We start from the raw sequence: 19,660 nt of genomic DNA, 5'->3' as shown, positions 1-19,660 counted from the left end.
ATCCCTGGGGAGACCCTTTCCTCTCCATCAGATAGACTATATGTCAGAACCATCATACATGGTCCCTCATCTCGCAACATCCGAGTCTCCTCAGTAGAGGCCAGACTGACCTGTAAGAAGCGGATAAGCACTTACGGGCTGACTTCCTCTGATCAGTAAAACAACAACACTACACTACAGTCATCAAGCAATAAGTTTCAATCCAGAAAAACATTACCCAGAACTAAAATCAAGTCCTGTTTAGGCCCCCCTTTCCTCTGCCGGAGCCATTAAACTCTTAGAGGCTTGAGAGGAAGGACCTGTATCAACATTGATATGAACATGTAAATAAGTCATGGCTAATCTCTCTCTCTCTCTCTCTCTCTCTCTCTCTCTCTCTCTCTCTCTCTCTCTCTCTCCCCCTCTCTCTTTCTGTTGCTCTCTCTCTCTCTGTAAAAGCCATATGTACATTTTTAGAATTCCCTGAGTTCTGCTGACGTGAAGAAAGAGATGAAAGATTCATATTTGTTTAAAAAATTCAAACGTATGTCCTGAACTTTCGGTACATAGCCAATATGGATGAATTATTTAGTCTTGAGATGCAAGAAAGGGAATTTGGGGTTTGGACTTTGCAAATTAAATCCAAATAATCACAAACAAATGGATGACACTAGTGATTATGATCATCATGATCATCTGCTGTTACTGCTTTGAATGTCCAGCAAAGGCTAATATTCTCACAAATATGGAGGATGAGTTTAGGATTATTTGATTTTCTTTTACTCAGGTGTGTCCAGCAGGACTGACGTGGGCTGTTCTGGCACTTGCAGGTGATGAAAAGAGGCTGCAGAGCTGCAGGGTCAGTGAATGCACCAGCAGAGGGAGACCATGTCACATGACAGTGCTGTAAACACTGCTCTGCTTTATTCCCCCCCCCCCCCCCCCCTTTTTTTAAATGAATAGAAATGGGGCCACTCAGAGAAGTGAACATGTAAATAAAGTGATAAATGGTCTAAACTATTATGAGGCTGAATCAGAAGGCAGAATTTAATCATTTAGATCTTTATTTAATTGAAATAGTCACCCAAAACTTATTTTTGAATTAATTCATGACTAAGAACTAGTTGAGGAATTACTTAAAGTTTTGTATTTGAATATATGATATTTCCATAATTATTTTATATACGTGTATTATTTCGATCTCATTGCTTCATTTTCCTGTCGTCAAATTAAATGATATATTCATATTAAGGGCTGATTAAGGGTTAAACTCAGTCAGACGCGACACTGAAATCCGATACAGTTCTTGATGAGTTAGACTTGTTGTAATAGAGAGCTTGTTACCACTGTGTTTTATGACTATCATTTCCACAGGTAGGTTTCTTGTCCTGATAACATTTCGGCACGAGCCTGTCAGCGGTAGTGAAAGCTCATGCGCTGCTGCACCGTCCCGTGCTCAACGCACTGCGTCATGGCGACAGCGGGGAAGAAGGAGTTACGCATTCCTTAATCGGACTTTTGGGAATATTACGCCGGCAGTCAGCGGACACATGTGTAAGTCGTTTTTAGTCCGTGTTGTTCAAACAGATGTCGGAGTATTTCGTCTTCTGAGGATTTTTCCTGTTGCGGTCTTACCTGTGCAGCCAGGTGAGCCGACACGACACCTGTGAGCACGTAGCAACACCCACGCAAGCAGTGTGTAATGTTTACTCCAAAGTTTTTCCTTATCTTACAATTACACATTATCAGACTGTCTGAATCAGAGATTGAAGTTATATTGTTAGTGAACTTATTGCTTTAGATACAGTAGAGGACTTTGGACAGTAATGCTGTAGGTCTGTTATTGTGAAGTTCCTGTCATTGTACTAGCTTTTCATTCGTTTCTCTTCCAGTATGGTGGATTACAGCGTTCCTGATGTACCAGAAACCCTAGTCACAAAGAGAGGTGGCCGTTTTAAAATGGAGGAGCTCGCTCTATTGGCCTTGCTGAAATGTCCTCTGTGTTTGGAGCAGCTGGATGTGTCCGCCAAGGTCCTGCCCTGCCAGCACACTTTCTGTATGTCCTGTCTGCAGGAGCAGGAGGCAGCCAACTCCCAGCTGCTCTGCCCAGAGTGTCTCGCCCCTGTCCCAGCCAGGACAGTGGAGGAACTCCCTGCAAACATCCTGCTAGTGCGGCTCCTGGAAGGGATCCAGGGGTTCAAGGGGCCCGGCAGGCAGACAGCCCACGACGCAGTGGCCTTGGCCAGGGGCGTCATGACAGTCAGGGAGGGTCAGCAGCAGCAGGAGAGCCAACAGAGAGGGCAGCAAGGGCACAATGAGGTCAGTGCTCGACCCCGGCCTTATTCTGTGCATATCTATACACTACAACACATGCACCGCCTTTTGATGGTCGTAATTGTATTACTGTAACTGTCACACTGCAACAAGATTGAACACTATATTGCAACTTGCATGCCCTGATTTTGCCAAGTGGAGGAGGAGAAGGGCCTTGCAGACCCTACAAACCATGCCTCCTCCAAAACATGCCCACTTATACACAACGCGTCAGTGGCTGAGGAAGACAATAGACCAAAGCAGATCAAAAATAAATAATTAAAAGTAGCAATCTTAACAACTATTAAGCAAAGAAATGAGGATAACCTAGTCTAGGTGTTTGAGCCACAGCAATATATGACTTTCAACGCAAATAATGTGGTCTACTCAATGAATGAATGCAAACAAAAGGTGGCTTAGGAAAATGAAATGATTTGAAAAAATAAGTATCAATATAGGTATTTTTGCAACTATTAAGCAGAAATAATGAGGAGAATCTATGAATTGTGTTAGTTTAACTGCTAAAAACATATTATACATGTTGATATTTATGAACATCAAAATGTAGTTTTCATACATTTTACAATGTGAATAACTGAATAACTTTTTCAAAATTCATATCATGGGATCATTAGTTTCAAACATGTGCATTTACTATAACTTGACAACATGATTTTTAGTCTGATTTCAGAATCTTACATTAGCCTTTGTAGTTTGATATGTTATTGGTATGAACTGAACAACCCTTCACAATCATTATAATTAATAACTGTCTACTTTTTAACACCACATAAGGGGGGCTCACTAATGCACTAAATCATTCACATTAATGTTATTTTTGGTGAGTCAGCACCACTAGGGGTCCATTACAAAACCTTTACTGGAATCTTCATGCACTCCGTGAATGTAAACTATAAGAGGTTCATTAACCATATTTTGTTGAAGTTTGTCATTCTCTTCTGAGCTCTGTGTGCCATCTTTTCTCTTCCTGTGTCAACACCGGCCAAGCAGCTGAGATAAACAACATCATGTTTTTGGCGCGCTCTCTTCTGTGACCCAGAGCCACATAGATGGCTCTACTGTGATCCTTCCAGCCCATGAACCATATTTGGAAGTTCACCTTCCTTCATGTTCAAGCTGTGGCTGCAGCTGGATGTACTTTGGTCCTTAGACCAACATTTTGTATGATAGCCCTGAGACAACAACTGCCTCAGCCAATCAACATTTGTGATGTCATCACAGAGAGCCCTGCTGCCAATGCCTGCAAATTTTAAAAACAGTGCTATGTGTAACATGAAAGTTCTAAAATTTTATTTAAAACTAAATTTTATTTAGTTAGTTTATTATTATTATTATGATGATATTTAAATACATATTTGCTTTTTACATTCGCATTTTTTCACCATGGCTGTAAGGTAACATTAGCTTGCATAGGTGAGCTAACAGTTAGCCAGGTTGCTACTAGCTAAAACTGATGAGCATTACTGTCTTTCTGGCTCATAATGAAACAATCTGAAAGTACAGTAATATTTAGTGTGCCTAGTTAAAAAAAAGGTAAAACTTAGCTGTCTAGCAAACATGAGCAAGCTAGCTAGCTTTTTTTTTTAGCTGTGCACACAATAAAAATATCAACATCTAAATATTACTTTCATATTGTTTCAGTTTGAACCAGAAAGACAGCAATGTTTGTTAGTTTTGGCTGGTGGCAACTTGGCTAAGTGTTAGCTCACCTTTGTAAGCTAATGTTAGCTTACTTCCATGGTGGCTAAATGCTAATCTAAAAAGAAATTATTTTAATATCCTCTTAATAATAAGACTGTAGTAGCAGACTAGTATAAACTAACAAGTAAATTTTAGAACTTTCATGTCAGTCTCACTTCGTTATGTGCACATCTTTGCACAGCTGTTTTTACCTCCTTTTTAAAAAAAAAAATGTTTTGCAGGCATCAGCAGCAGGGCTCTCTGACGTTGACTGGCTGAGGCAGATGTTGTCCCAGGGCTATCATACAAAATGTTGGTCTCAGGACAACAACCACTTGGCAAAATCAGGATGTGCATGCAACCCAAAGTGTGGTCACAGTGTTGGGTTAGCTTAGGTTAGCCCATCTCCTACAAACACTTTACATCAATGCTGACCATTTTCTAAAGCTTAACAGTTTTTAAAAAACATTTTTAATACATTCGTTCTTTCACATCAACATCATTATTGGATTTTAAACATGATCTGCATGATATGGATCAAATCCTCTGTCACAGCATATGCATGTGTATATCATAATATTGATATATATCATGATGAAGTAAATTTTCTATGAAAATGAACTGGAAACCTGTTTATGTATTAAATAACCACACATAAACATCTATTTTGGCTAATCTATCATAAATACTGAAAAATCCTAGTACTTCATCACATTGGTGTAAACAATTATATAAAATTCTAGTATTTCCATAAAGCAGTGCTGCTCATGGATTTGTAACATGGCTCACAATGACCTGATACACCCACACATGTTAAAGGGAGAGCTACTCTGTATAAACCGTATGGCAAATTTATGTTGCCTCACAGTATATATCGTCATATTGCCCACCACTATGATGTCTCTTTAATGTATTCCTCCACACTCTGAAATCGGGCTGTATGCCTCATTTCTGATCTATGAATTACTTATTCATTGCTGAGTGGGATTCTTCACCTTTTAACCATGAACAGCTGTATAAGATTACATGACACATAAAGAGCTGGAAAGTAATCTGAACTATCAAAATGTTTCTTCTGGTAAAGTATGAGTCAGTATTTTCCCAAGTCTCTATTGCAATGAGATTTCCATAAACCTGTGCGAATTGTGTTTCGTTATTTTACAGCTGCATTTCAGTCTGACAATGATTTGCTTCTTGTATCACAGAGAACATGGGAGACCCCAACCCTCCTGAGTCCTGCGGAGAGGTCTATTATAACTTTAAACAATTACTGTATTGAGTAATAGCTTTAGGATTAAGAAGAATTCATTGAAAGTAATGCAGAAGATGCAGAATGCAGAAAGATCTCGAACTTATCAATAAGATTGGGTCATATAAATTGACATCTGATGGTAGTATTCCAGATACAGAAGTTAATGGTTGGGAGAAATTAGTTTCTTACATAAAACAGAGAAAGATTAAAGACCAAAAGTTATCTAATGAAGAACAGGATCAAAACACGACCAAGACAAAGCAGCTTGGACAAAGGCTTTTGCTGCATATCTTCTCCCTCATTTCCTGTCATCTTTTCACTGTAATAAAGGCTTTAAAACACCAGAAAAATGTAACAAAAATGTTATAAGACGAGAATTTGATTTAAACCCTGAAAACTCTATTTTAAATTTATAGTTAAAAGAGAAAAAAATGGTTTAAATTGTCATTTATTCTCATTTTATTTGCAGAATTTTTAGTTAAATGTAATAAAAAATTCAATTTAAAAGAAAATAACAGAATAGAAAGCTATGAATGTTTAAAAATAATTTATCTATATAGAGCAGGTCTGTACAACACACCTCACGCTGTCACCTAATTTAAACCCAGCAGAGATCTGCGGATCATAAATGTACTTCACAGTGTGTAAATCATTACACAGTGTTTATTAGATGCTGATGTTTTATTCTCTGAAACAATTAGAAACACAGAGACCTTCCCTCTCAATAGTACTATGTTCAGTATAAACTGTTCAGGGCGTTCAAGAGTTTACTTGTAATCCTTCACTTGAGTTCAGCCAGAGTTTGAAAAGCTCAGCTGAGTTCATGAGGGAGAGTTTGTGATCATCCTACCGTTTTAGACGCTTCAGACAACCTGCAGCTCAGAGCTGTGTTAGATAACTTATTCCAGCAGTATCCTTTCACTCATTCCACGTATCACAAAAGTCCCATTTTAGTGGGCTCATCTTAGAATAACATCAACATACTGTAGAGATTAAATGCAAGCTGGACCTGATGAGGGAAAACTGTAGACAGTTTCTTGCTTTTTGTAATTATTTGCCAGTTGATTTGAGTTCCTCAAAAGTTTTCTTCAAATCCATCAACTTCTCTTCTCAGGAATCATTTCTCAGCAGTATTATTCTTCTTCAGCTTTAATAAACAGCACAAATTGGGTCCCCTGACTGACTCTGTGGAAGACAACATCACTTAGTTACTGCTCAGAAAATTGTCCCAGAAATGACTTTTTTTTTTTTTTTTTTTTTTTCTGAGTGTGAGATGGAGTAGGTATTATTTTTATTTTACTTTTTATTTTTTCCCTGAGAGTTGTGATCGTCCCAATCTTCAATGACATCAATCACATTTATGGATTGTAAACAGTTCGATGATATTTCACACTGTGTTATTAACACTGTATTATAGATAATTCTTCAAGAAAGATATTTCCATTTAACTTGTATATTTGTAGAAATCTAGAAAGTAATGCAATGCTCTTCTCTTTTTTTGAAGGACATTAGTTTTGTGAAGATTCACACAAGTTATAAAATATTCCTTATCACATTTGTCTCTTGGCGGTTTCCTGTCTCTTAACCTTACTGAAAAAGTGTAACTGAAAACCGTGAAACACTTGATAACATCATCCTTAAAAGGAAAAAGAATGTGTCATATGAAACACATCTGCATATCTAGATAAGAATATTATACATCTGTGTCTTTTGGATACAAAATGTGTTAAAAACATAAGAGTTTTTCTCAGTCTGCCTACACTCTTGTACTGAAAACCAGGTTGCGGTGAACCGAAGGAGAATCACTGAGAGTGATACATCCTGATTGAAAGCCCGAAATGTGTGTTTGGACCAGACAGATGTTTTAGTCTGTGTGTTATCTTTCTTGTCTCTCTTTTTCATTAACAATATTTTGTACTACATTGCTTGTCCCTGGTGTGTAAAAGGAGCGATACAGGAGGTCATTCAGACTCAACATTTCATCTGCCTTTGCCAGGCCTGCTGACATTGAACTGCTCGTAGACTAAACTTACCTTTATTGTTTGCTTATAACACTCTGCTTTTTGCATATCAGGATTACCAGAACATTTGAATATATCTGGACAGGGACTTACCTTTTATTTATTGTTATTATTCTAATCACTTTGCTCATTTCACACTGGAATATTTGACTGTATCTGGATGTTATTAATCTGCAGCACTTTATGCCCTCATCTCATATCTTATTTATAACCAGACTATCAGTCTTTATCCCCACTTATCCATTCTTTAGTCTTTCTGCTTATTCATCATAGCTGCTGTGTTCATGTACTTGTTGTCATCTGTAATTTAATGTATCTGCCTGCTACAACAATTTAATTTCCCTCCAGGGATTAATTAAGTCAACTATCTATCTATCTGGTCACGACTTGTCACAGTTAAAGATTAGGACAAAATAAATAGCTTCATGTTGGGCGTTCACCGTCTGAAATTGCCGTTATGTTGGCAATTTATCACCTTTAAAAGAGAGCTCAGCCTCAAGAGCTTTTGCAACCCAAAACCTATAAAAGAGTTTGATTTCACAATCTTGAGAAATGCAGTGAATCATGTTAAACAACGGCCACCATATTTCCACATTCTACATATTTGACTTTCTTCTGTTCCTCAGGTTGCTGTCCGAGCTTCAACACGTTACCAACAAGGAGATTCACCGGTGCTCACGCCCTGTAATAGTATCACGCTGAAATACAAAGTGGATGAAGGCTGGCATCACGGAAACGCCGGTGACAGTAGCGGCGCGTCTGTCACTGCTAGCACGCCGCAGGCCGTCAGCCAGATGCCTCAGCTGCAGCCCCTCCAGCAGTCCCAACCACCGGCTCTCTGCAGAGCGCTGTACGACTTTAATCCTGAAGAAATGAATCTAGAAGACAGTAAATATTGTCTCAGCTTCCTGAAGGTTTGACTCTCAAACTACTTACTTAACATGGCAGTATAATGCTCATTTGCATAGAGTTCACTCACTTGTATGTGCACATCTTATCTTTTAAAATACTAGCAGGGTTTCCTGCAGTGTTGAATAGCAGAGATGGAAATAGAAATGAATATAACCTCCTCCAACATCATCATCACAAAATCTGCACTGTAATTAATACATAACAAGCACACATGCAGAAGATTAACACACTTTTATGAACTAAAACATTACTTTTAAAGGGAAAAGAACAATTGTGCTGTTTCGCCTTTATTATATTGCACTTAATGAGTGTGACTTAGACTCTCATCTACTAACCAAACTGATCAGAAAACAAGATGTGTCTGGATGTGGGTGCTTAGCACCTCTGCTAAACAACTTCCTGGCAGAGGTTATAGCAAGTGTATTTGTATTGCACTTTTCAACGACAAGGCAATCCAACATCTCATAAGGCATAGAAAGGCATGAAGACAAGACATAAGAAAAACACAAGTCAATATAAAAACACACACAGGGAAACCCACTTAAGGATCATTTATCGGGAAGAAACTGCAAACATTTAACTGTTTTTTAATTTGCTTGATTTCTCTGGTTAATATCACTAAATGATTACTTTTTAACTTTAAATACTCATTTGTCAGTTTATCTGCATCTGCATTTTATGGACCAAACAATGTATTTATCAATTGGAATAAACAAAATATAGATCCATTAGTTATGAAAAAAAAAAAACTTGTTTGCTGCCTTTGGTGATACAACTATCACAATGTCCTTGTCAGTTCAGTTGCTTAGCTTAATTGACTCCCTGATTCACTGTCTGCATCCTCTGGTGTGGTTTATTTGAGCTGGTAGTGCATCTATGTATCATGTATAGCACAGGAAGTCCCCAATTGTACTAATACATAATGGTCAGTGGTCATTGCTTTTTGTTCTTTTCACTGTTTTGAAAGCCTAAAAATTGAGACTTGTACAACTGGAGGCACAGACCTCTGCTGCAGAGGTTGTTACTTACCCTGAAGGATTTCTGAGAGAGTTATATAAGGGCCTCAGTAGGCCTACTTAGTAGTGTGCTCTCCATTAATGCACACTTGAGCTTGCCTTTTTTGAAAATACAAATGCAGATGGTCAAATGGTTTTTAGAGCGAGGCTGGCCGCAGAAAGGACTGGGCCTGCAGACACAAAGGGCGTTCATGTCACATGCTGTGGGAGAAACGCTGGGCTTGGAGAGTTTCAGAGCTCAGTGCTCAGTCTCCAGGGCGAGCACACACTGTTATAAGCACCTGGCAACTTGTTTTTTTTTTCTTCTTTACAGCAGTCTCTCTGCCTTTCACCTTGTTGTCACTTTTGCCACTCTTAAGTTCACTTCTCTCTGTGTGTGTTACTTATTTTTATCTACAGGGAGACATCCTTACTGTCATCAGACGGGTGGATGAACACTGGATTGAAGCCAAGCTAGGGGACAAAGTTGGAATTTGCCCTTTGCAGTTTACTGAGGTTAGTTCTTTCTTTCTTTCTTTCTTTCTTTCTTTCTTTCTTTCTTTCTTTCTTTATTTGAATGTGGGTTATGGCCTTTTCAGTGTGATGAGGGTTGACACCTGCCGTTTGGCCACTTTGCTCTGATAGTTTAGCTCTTGTAATGAATTGAACCATAGATGTCGTCGCTGGATGTCATTAATTCTGGGTCACTGCCGGGGTGCTACCTTGATTTCCATTCAAATCTTTGATTCATCCGTAAATGTCACTCCTGCGCCGCAAAGTGCTGAGGCAGAGAGCTAATCTCTGAAGCCCTGCTGTGTCTGCAGCTTCTTATTAGTGTGTGACTATGTGGCTTACTCAGGTTTGCAGAGCTTGCTTAGCTAGCTGACTGTCATTTGTTTTCCTCTGTACTTTCTGCCTCCAGGAATTAACTTCATGCATGCCAGGGAAAATTGTATTCGTTCATACATTGGGGTTAACGTAGTGCCTCATTCAGTTCCTCTTGTTTACTTTCCTCACTTGTCATCTGTTTTCCTAATTTTCTCTAACTCTTCCCCTCCCCTTATTAGTTCTCTCTTCCTCTTACTCCTCCTTTCCTCTACTGCTCATCCATGTCTTCTCCTAAAGCCCCGCCTCGGCAGTGCTCTCCATCCCTTTTCTACCTCTGTGCTCTTACTCTTTCATCCTCCTCTTTTCTCCTCTCCCCTCTCCTTCCTGAGCCTGCCTCTCCTCGAGTGTCGTGCAGCCAGGCGTGAAGACACAGTAATGCTTTCTCTGCTTGGGTGGCATAACAGCACATCACTGTGGGGAGTGAAAGCATTAACCCTGCCATTCCTGTCTGTGTGCCTGCCTGCCTGTCTGTGCAGCTCTATATTTCATGTTGCCTCCTGCTCCTCTCTCAGCGCCAGTCAACACTTCCTGGCTTATTGGCTGGTACTTATCCTCCTGTCTGTCTGCCTGCCTACCTGCCTGTCCAACAAGTTGTAGGGGTGAGTGGAGTAGTCATAAGTGGATGTATTTAGACAGCCGTTTCACTGATCAGCAGGAGCAGAGGTTGACAGGCGCTAGTAGCAGGTAGGAGCGAGTTGGAGAGGATTTTCTCGATTGAAGATTGACTGTTCTCTTTGTAAGGATTTGTCCTGGTTTTCACTGTGGTTTCTCTTCATGCATTCATCTCTTCCAGCCAAACTCAGTGACTGTCAAACTGCTAGAGGGAAAGAGTCGGAGGGGGGGTGACTCAGCAGAATTTCACCATCGGACCGGGAGCGGGGGCAAAGACAAGGCCACTGACGCATCCAACAGGACCACCCATTACAGAGTCCCTCAAGTTCCAGCAAAGACACCCATCATCAATGCTTTGCCTCTCTCCAACCAGAGGAAACAGCCCGGAGCCAGCAGCATCAACTTTCATCAGACGGTCAAAAGAGAGTCGACCAAAATCAGCAGTTTCAACAGCTCCAACCGTCAGGGTCACACACACCGGCTCTCTTTGCCCTCTGCCGCCCGGGGACACGCTCACCCCTCCAGAGTGAACTATCAGCGCATTAGACGCCACTCTGACAACACACACAGACACCTGTTACAGGTGAGTCATGTGCCAAAATATTTGCCTTTATGCATGTCACTTTGATGTGATAGTTTCATATTTTTATCTCTTTCAGTTTCCTCTTTCACAATTTGTGAGCTAAACTATGTTTGACTTTGTGTAGTTTGCAGTGAGTTGCTGTAAACATGTGGTTGGAAAAAGGCATGAAACTTTTCTGTGAGATAATAGGTGTTTTTTTTGAGGGATCAAGTTGTCCTCAGAGGCACAGGGAGGGAACCATGACACAAAGCTTAAGGAATGAATGTGAGAGAGGCATCGCCCTTGTATTGGCTGCTACATGATTAAGTGTCTCTCATTAAGACAACACAGATGTGGTTAAAAGGTTGGATATGAAATATGCAGGATTAAAGGAATGAAAGGACTGGAGGTGAGTGGACCGAAACGTTCAAAGGTCTTTAATCAACAGTCCTGGGACATAAGCCAGGGTTTCTCGTCAGAAGTGAATAACAGTCTAACAGTGTTTGTGTCCTTTTTCTTTCTCCAGCTAAAGAAAATAAAGAACTTGAGAGAAGTTTGGCAGAACAGTAGAGCTTTAGAAAAAACAAAAATGCTCCTTTGACTTGAACTAGAGGCCCAATTAAAGTACTTCTGTTAACTTTCAGGTAATGTCTTCTAAATTACTAAATTATTAGGTGAACACTCAAGTCTCAAAGACTCTTAAAACTGACTACAAATATAAGTATCTTTTGCCATTTTGGCTGTTTTTCATTCTTGCATGAAGCTGTTTCTGGCGCCTATGAATTAAATAAACTCATAATTTAGTGACGTTTGGGTCTCAAACTATGAAGACTGTCTGCTCACCGACTCTTTTCATATGACCAACATGATACGCCCTGCATATTTTATACAGACTGTATCGCATGACAGGATGATGGATGGAAGATTAAGACCTCAATAAGACAATTTCTAAATCAGACATTGTGAAACTCTTCAGGCAAGTGTTTGCATGTGGTAGACAGAGTAGTGATGTGGCTGAGGGTTCACATATACACTGCATTTCATTTTTCAAAATATGTTTAGATGACCGTGCAGCATAACAGAAACACAATAACAAACCATGCTGTGAAAAACCCAAAGAATAATAAAATATGTACTTATTTAGTCTGATTACCTCACCTTAAAGCTTTTAATGTATACATGTCATGTCAACAATATTATGTAAGTCCATTCATGTACATTAGAAATAATGGCAAAATAATGAGGATACTGTAGTGCCAGCTAGTGCTTGAGTGAAGTGCCGACATAAAAGTCTCTGCAAGGTTTAAGAATATAACCTGCTGCCAAGTGCCTTGCCCCCTGAGATAATGATTTCCTTTGAGTCAGTTGAAATTTCTCGGCTCTGCCCTGCAATTATACATGTCAGAGCATAAAATGCAAGACCTCATGCAGGTTGGAGAAAAACCAGTAGAGGAAGGGAGGTGGAAGAGACTTGAAACTTGAAATAAAAAATGAGGAAATTGGAGAGATAGAAAAGAAGGAGGAAATACTGAAGGAAAAGAAAGAATGGTGTAGAGCTGGCAAAAGAAACAGAAAACAAAATTTCCCAAGCTGCAAAAAGGCAAAACACAAGAAGTAGGAAGAGGAGGAAAAATAAGAGTGTGGGAGGCTTGGAGAGTCCCTCAGTGTGTCTGCTTATCTCTCTCATGCTGATGATGATGAGTCACTGGTGGTTTGTTACATAACAGACCCCTCTCTCTCTCCCCTGCCTTCACTCCTTCCTCTTCACTAAGCAGGTAACACTCACTCTCACATCAGTGGACCAGTAATAGCAGACAAGTCATGCACTTCCCTTTTTAAAGGAGAGGAGGGCTCCGTCCCTAAAGCTGAAGCTGAGCTCCCTACTGACCAACCCAGCATGTGTGCTATTCTTAGTGTTGCGCCCCATCACCTCTCACCTCTGGCTCCGCTGTTTCACAAGGAGATGCAGCTTCCCACCAACTGTGGATGAAACAATTAGTGTGAATATTGGCATGATTATGTAAGAACATAAATCAGGATGGAAAAGAGACAAAAAGTTAAATACCGAATCATACATCTCTGCTGAATCAAGATACCAGCTATCATTGTTACAAAAAGATTCTTTGTGAGGAACCCTGTCTGCCTCAAACTCACATCTTGAAATAAAGAAATCCAAAACACCATTTAATAGTCAAAATATCCGTCACATCTTTCTTGTTACCAAAGGTTTTTGTGCATCAAAATCATATTGACTGAACTGATTGAATGTATTGAGCCTCTCTGGGCTCATAAAAGTTGCCTTCAACCACACGACATTTCTATTAATAGAATAAACTTTCATAGTACAAAATGTGATTAATATAATTCAAGCTCATGTTATTAGTTCACAGAGTTTGGTGACATAATTTCCTGCATAGCTTCATCCAACTTCAGCCTGACTAAAGCCCTAATTAGTCAGAGTAATTGAAAGTGCTTGTGCAGGACCTTTTAATCAGTAATTGATTCTGACACATTTTCACTTTGTGTTCATCTCACAGCTAAAAGTATTGGTCATCCTGTGTGTCCGAAAACCCACTTTGTTTAGTTACTTACATGTATATGTGTATCACATTTTTACATACACATACGTAAGTGTTGAGCTTCACAAATAGATTTTTACATAATCTTTTTTGCTGGAATTTGGAGATTTTTCCTTCATTTTACAGCAAGACATTTTGCAGGCTTATTCTTTCTGATAAAATTACTTAAAATATCACATGGCATTCTGATAATCGGAGATGTTTTTGTTTTTTGCTGATCTTTCTGAGTTCTGTATACAGTTAAAACACTTTGGATACATGTTTCTATGCACAGATAAATTTGTATTTAATATGATTAGAAAGGACACAGTACACAGTAGTGTATTGTAGGTCATTTTTGCTCATTCAGACTGAACAGCCAATCTCATCACAACTGGCCTCTGCCTTGTTTTTTCAATTGTCAGACAAAGACTTTGTGATTAAGTGCCATCATAAAACAAAACAGTAACAGGGAAAAAATTCTGGTGTGGCATTGAAATTGGCTTTGGGAAAAGAAATATTTTAAATTACAGAGAATAAATTACATACAAATGACAAATGACCTGCAGTTAACTCTTTTGTTATTGAGAAAAGACACAGGCTGAAATACCATTGCATAATAATGAGCTGTATCAAGATATTTTACAAATCCCATAGTTATATTATATATTTAAACTATATCTATTCATACAATTATTTATTCTATAAGATTTTATTTGTGTCTTTGACTTTGAACACTTCTGATTTCCATACATACATGTATATATTCTGTTAATTGGTTTATTTATGGCAGCAGGGATTCTAGAGGATGTCCCCTGTTTGAACAGAATAAGACTTTATTTGCTGTTCGGCCAGTAGAGGTATACTCTCCATGTAAATATAGCCACTGCCGTTGCTGGGTCACTGCACCTGGCCATAGCGTGACTGCAGCATAACTCAGACAGGCTCTTTGTATCTGATAAAACACAAACCAAGAATAGAAAAAGGACACAGAATAATAAAAAGAACTAAATAATTTAATACATGAAAAAAGTGGCGTTTGGCTTCTTTCTTGTTGCATTAAACAACATTTTCAAGATGTTACAAGATGAAAATTAAATTTCCCTCTTGCTGCCTTTATTTTCTCTACAGTAGAAGTGATGTAGAGAAAGCTACAACAGGAAGTTCTCACTATTTAGTGGTCAAGGCTGTGTCATAAAAGCCTTGCTCTATGCTCAGCGTACACATGGACAAAGACATTATAGATGACAGTGATGAACATCCATCTGCTCATATAAGATGGAAGGCTTCAGGATATACTATCCTAACTTTATCTCTTTTTACTTCTGCCTCACAGCACTGCTTTTGACAAGTGAGAATGTGGTTGTAGCAATAGCTGCATCTTAATTAAGACTTGCTTTGTGTTTCTGTGAGGTACAGTGTGAATACATTGCAGCACATCAGGATCCAGGCACATGCTATATACAGAGAACCTTTGCCTACAGGCCAGTATTAATGCTTTAAGCAGTAGATGGGTGGTAGTGCTGTAAATAGCAGCAAGCATCTGCGGACGTCACTGAGGAGATAATAGGCACTGGGAAAGTTATTTTCATCCCTCTCTAATGATAACAAAAAGAAAACCTCACATGTGTGGGATTTGTTTGGTCAGAGGAGAAAATTAAAAGTATATAAAAAACCTCTTGCTAAAAGGCTTTTTCATCTTGGTAATTAAATAATTAGGTATTAAGCTTCATACTGTGTTGTTAACAGTTGGAGACACACCTCAGTGTCACTCCCTGCTAGACGCTGGCTGCGTCAGGCCTGACTCACTGCTTGATGACTTGAGGCCTGTCAGAGTTTCTTAGCGCTCAGCTTTGAAGAGAAGCTTGAATAAAATGCAAAAGACGTCTGTCATGCCATTACATATACATTTTACTGTTACTGTATGTTGCATAGCTTAAAATATAAACAGTCTATATTGATAAAGATTGAGCTGAGCATTTGAAATAATCATGTCAGACGGGTGACAAATTGAAGGAAGAATCTGAATAAATGAGTGGAGAAACTCTGCAGATGCGGATGCAAGAGGACAGAGATGTCACTGAATGATCTGATGAATATGAAATTATGTGAATCATATGCTATGTCCTTCGCAGTCAACATATCTCAACCTAATTGAATTTGGACTGATGTGTTTAGACAGGGCTCCCCACCATCATCGTTAAAATACTTAGTGAGGGAATATTTAGTTTAGCTTACCATATTTGGCAGTTTGAGCTTAAACGTCTGAGTTAAGCTTTAATTTGACTCCCTTTTTAAAGTTATGCAAAAGTCATTTTTCTGATTCCTGGCACCACAGAACCTAAAGGAACAAGTACCCATAAGATGGTCTTTGAGATACTTACGGGCTCTATTATTATATATATTGTGTACTGCTCTGAGTTGTGTTTGTATGCCTCTATTCTTCAAGTGTAACCATCCGAGCTTTTGGGAACTGATGTTTGCCAAAATGTACCCAACACACTTGTTCTAAGAGATCAGTGGTTTGTCTTTTAGTGTTTTCCCCTAATATCTTCTGGAAGAATAATGTTCATCCCTCTTTTTGAATTCAATATAATGATAATTTTGGATCCAACTCATTACAGAGTGAGAAGAAGATGACCAGTGAGACTCCACCCAACATCTCTATGGCTCTCGTGAACCCCCAGATGTCCTCTGCCCCTGCAGACAGCAAAAATTCCTCCACGCAGCAGCTGTCAATCAGTGTGTGAGTTACTGTTTTAAACCTTATATTAATTAAATGAAGGTGCAACATAACCATATACAAAGAAACACCAACCACTCGAATATCCATAAAATTGAGCTTAATCTGGATATATGTTGTAGAAAGCGTGGTAGTGACCCTCTGTGTGACTCCTCAGGTGTGCTGTCCTGTACTCCTATAAACCACGACGCCCAGAGGAGCTGGAGCTGAGGAAAGGAGAGATGGTGGGAGTCTACGGAAAGTTCAAAGAAGGCTGGCTGCGTGGGTTATCTCTTAGAACGGGCAAAGTAGGCATTCTGCCCAGCAACTACGTCACTCCTGTGCTCAGGTGAAAGGCTATGATCCCTGACTGCAGAATGTGGGGGCTAAATGACGTTTAGATTCAGGATTCAGTAGTTTAGTGTGGGCAGGAGGACATGTCATCATGTACACATTTATATGATTCATGAGCTATATAACGAGCTGCAAATAAACTTAAACTACAGTATAACGTGATGTAGGTACTTCAGTTTTTTATATTAATGTGTCTCATTGCCTCACTGCAGAACATCGGCCAGACTTCTGGAGACCAAAGCAGCTAATGCGTCCGTACAGTATAACACAGTCTCTGGAAAGAAACCCACAGCTTCCAAGAATCCTGCTGTGGTCCTTGCTCTTGATCGGGTAAACGCTGATGGAGCGATATACTCAACAGGACAGGTCCCATCTGTGCCAAATGGAGCACAGCACGCAATGACATCCACTGGCGCTGGAAAATCGTCCTTCTGTGGGGGTTCACAAGGTTGGGACACCGTGAGGCGCATCTTTAACCCACATAGAAGTGAGTGAGCAACCAGCTCATCATCTAACATCTTGATTGAATTAGAGATTTCAGAAGGTTTTCAAAGATCATCTTTTAACTTTCTAAATGTATTTTTTTCAGGCTCAAACACGTTCTCTCACTCGTCCAATTTGAATGTCCCGTCCAACTTTGCACAAGTTCAGGCGTCCGGCTACTCACCTGCCCTGCAGAGGAAGAAAAACAGTGGCATCCTTCCCAACTCTGGCAGACCACTGCGCTGGATGACTGAGTCAGCAGCGCCCTCTGCTGCTTCAGTCCTGAAGGACAAGGACTTCATCACTTCTCATGAGGCAGCATTTCACCATGTTAGACAGCCCTCTAATGGCCCTCACTCAATTCTGGTTAGACCTGACTCACACAAGAACAATACAGATAAGGTAAAGTAATACTTTTGTATCATGCAAGAGCTTTGAGCTTGTATTTGTCATAAGTTATTCACTATTTATGCACTAATTTGTTTTAGTTTGCACTATTAAACTCAAAGTTCTGCATGTGCCTTACTGTAAACATTTTACTTCCCAAGCCTGCAAAGTCAGTGCGGTTCCTAACAGATGAAGACTCCCCTCCTCCAAGACTTCGGACCTCCTCCTGGTCCTCGGGAAGTCAGGTTCCCTCTAACAGCCGGCCTGGCCCCCCTCCGCTAGAAGTGTGGGCTCCATCACTCACCCTGGGAAGAGACGGACCAGGAATCATTCTTAAAGAAGGAAAAGCTCCTATTCTCAGGAAAGGCCTTGAAACAGCCATCACGGACCTGAATTCTAACCCCCAAAAACCAATATCATCATCCCAGCCGTCGCTCTCAGCCGTGTCAGCTCAGTTCAGCCCCAGCAGGTGTGTTGTATTTGTGCATTTGCCCTTGAAAACAGAGAGTGGTGATTAATTATCAGACAGAAGCGGCAGGCTTGAAAAATTGCTATTGATGTGACTCACTGCACAGAGATCTTTACTATCTTTTGCTTGTTTTCCTTCTCAGACACAGAGTGACCACAACGCATTTAGCCCAGACAGACTCTGAACTCAGTCTGCTTCAAGGAGAGTTCGTCCTTGTCCACAGACCTCGACCCGACAGACGAGTTCTGGTTACTCAGGAGAGCAGCGGCCACACAGGCTTATTTCACAGTAGTGTTCTTCAAGCCCTGGAGAGGCTCAGCTGACTGTGTAGTGTTACTGTAGTAGTATATTTCTATTTTCCCTGTGTTCAAAACTGCCAAATGACTTGACTGACCTGCTGAACAACAGGATGTGTGTTAAGGTCCAAAGGTTAATACTGCCAAATGACAATCCTATGAAGAAAGTGTTTATTTTTGTCCTGAGTGCATGTGAGAGTGTGATTAAATCTCCAGAGATTGAGTCCTTCAATGTATGTGCATGTATGTTACACATGTACGAATATAAGATTTTGCACAAAAATCCACCTAATGGCTGTTCCCTGTTCAAACCCATGTTACACGCATTGGTGAGTGCCTTTGTCAAAACCCACAAAGAAAACAAACTATATTTAACTATATTTAGAGAAATTATAAGGTAAAATATCTGTACTGCTTATGTGGTAATAAACTATACTTCCAGAACATTAGTAGGTGGTGTCTTATTTCCAGTATTTGCACAGAGTCTTGGTCAAATGCAAAAGTATTGCATTCAAAAATGTGTGTAAAATAAGCAACAGAAAGCAGACAAATATGTATAAGTATCACAATATGAAATTAGGCCTTATCTTTCTTCTAAAAAGTTAACACTCATGCAACAACTATTTTAATGTTGCAGCTGAGCTAACTATTCTATATAATGTTTTGGAGTTACTAAATGTTCTGCATGTCCTTATTCTGCAACCTGTAGCTGCAGCAGTCAGCAAGGCTGGAGTACCTAAAACCCCTAGGGGCTCCCACAAGTCCACTGTGTGCTAATTTAATTAATTTACATTTTTAATCGGGGATATACACCACGCTTAAGGTATGTCCTACTTGATTTTCTAACCTTGAGGCCCTTTTAGATGAGGTCAAAGTTAGAGCATGACAGATACTCTATCTTTTTAGGCTGATGCAGATATGAATATCTGAAAATCTGACAACAATGTTTGTGAGAAGGATCTCTTAAATTTGGTTATTTAAAAATAAATGCCCACAGAAGGGGGGGGGGGACTGCGATTGAGACACTGATTCTAAATAATCTCAAACATTTCTTTGGTATTTCTGCACAATACTAATATCTGCAATGATAAGCCCATATACGTATTGATTACATCTGCGTTGCTGCAGTGACAGTAACTAATCTGTAGCGCATGCG

The 19,660-nt window shown here is 39.7% G+C and overlaps 1 protein-coding gene across 5 annotated transcripts; it reads left to right on the top strand.

Moving 5' to 3' along the window:
* Positions 1-952: 952 nt before the first annotated feature.
* On the top strand, positions 953-18,953 carry sh3rf2 (SH3 domain containing ring finger 2). Of its 5 annotated transcripts, XM_042418224.1 has the most exons (13): positions 953-970; positions 1,354-1,626; positions 1,872-2,298; positions 7,893-8,180; positions 9,594-9,689; positions 10,538-10,660; positions 10,855-11,256; positions 16,418-16,539; positions 16,694-16,864; positions 17,082-17,356; positions 17,459-17,754; positions 17,901-18,208; positions 18,351-18,953. In XM_042418224.1, exons 3-13 carry the CDS (start codon positions 1,873-1,875, stop codon positions 18,529-18,531), a joined length of 2,688 nt encoding a protein of 895 aa, XP_042274158.1. In that variant the 5' UTR covers positions 953-970; positions 1,354-1,626; position 1,872; the 3' UTR covers positions 18,532-18,953. The 5 variants fall into 5 exon arrangements, with proteins under 5 accessions (XP_042274158.1, XP_042274159.1, XP_042274160.1 ...); XM_042418225.1 differs by lacking the exon at positions 953-970 and having other exon boundaries at positions 1,229-1,533; XM_042418226.1 differs by lacking the exon at positions 953-970 and having other exon boundaries at positions 1,229-1,626; positions 10,574-10,660.
* Positions 18,954-19,660: the final 707 nt, after the last annotated feature.

The sequence above is a fragment of the Thunnus maccoyii genome, chromosome 8, assembly GCF_910596095.1.
Source record: "Thunnus maccoyii chromosome 8, fThuMac1.1, whole genome shotgun sequence".
Taxonomy (NCBI): Eukaryota; Metazoa; Chordata; class Actinopteri; order Scombriformes; family Scombridae; genus Thunnus; species Thunnus maccoyii.
The sequence above is the reverse complement of the archived record's forward strand: the minus strand, read 5'-3'. Positions and strand labels throughout refer to the sequence as shown.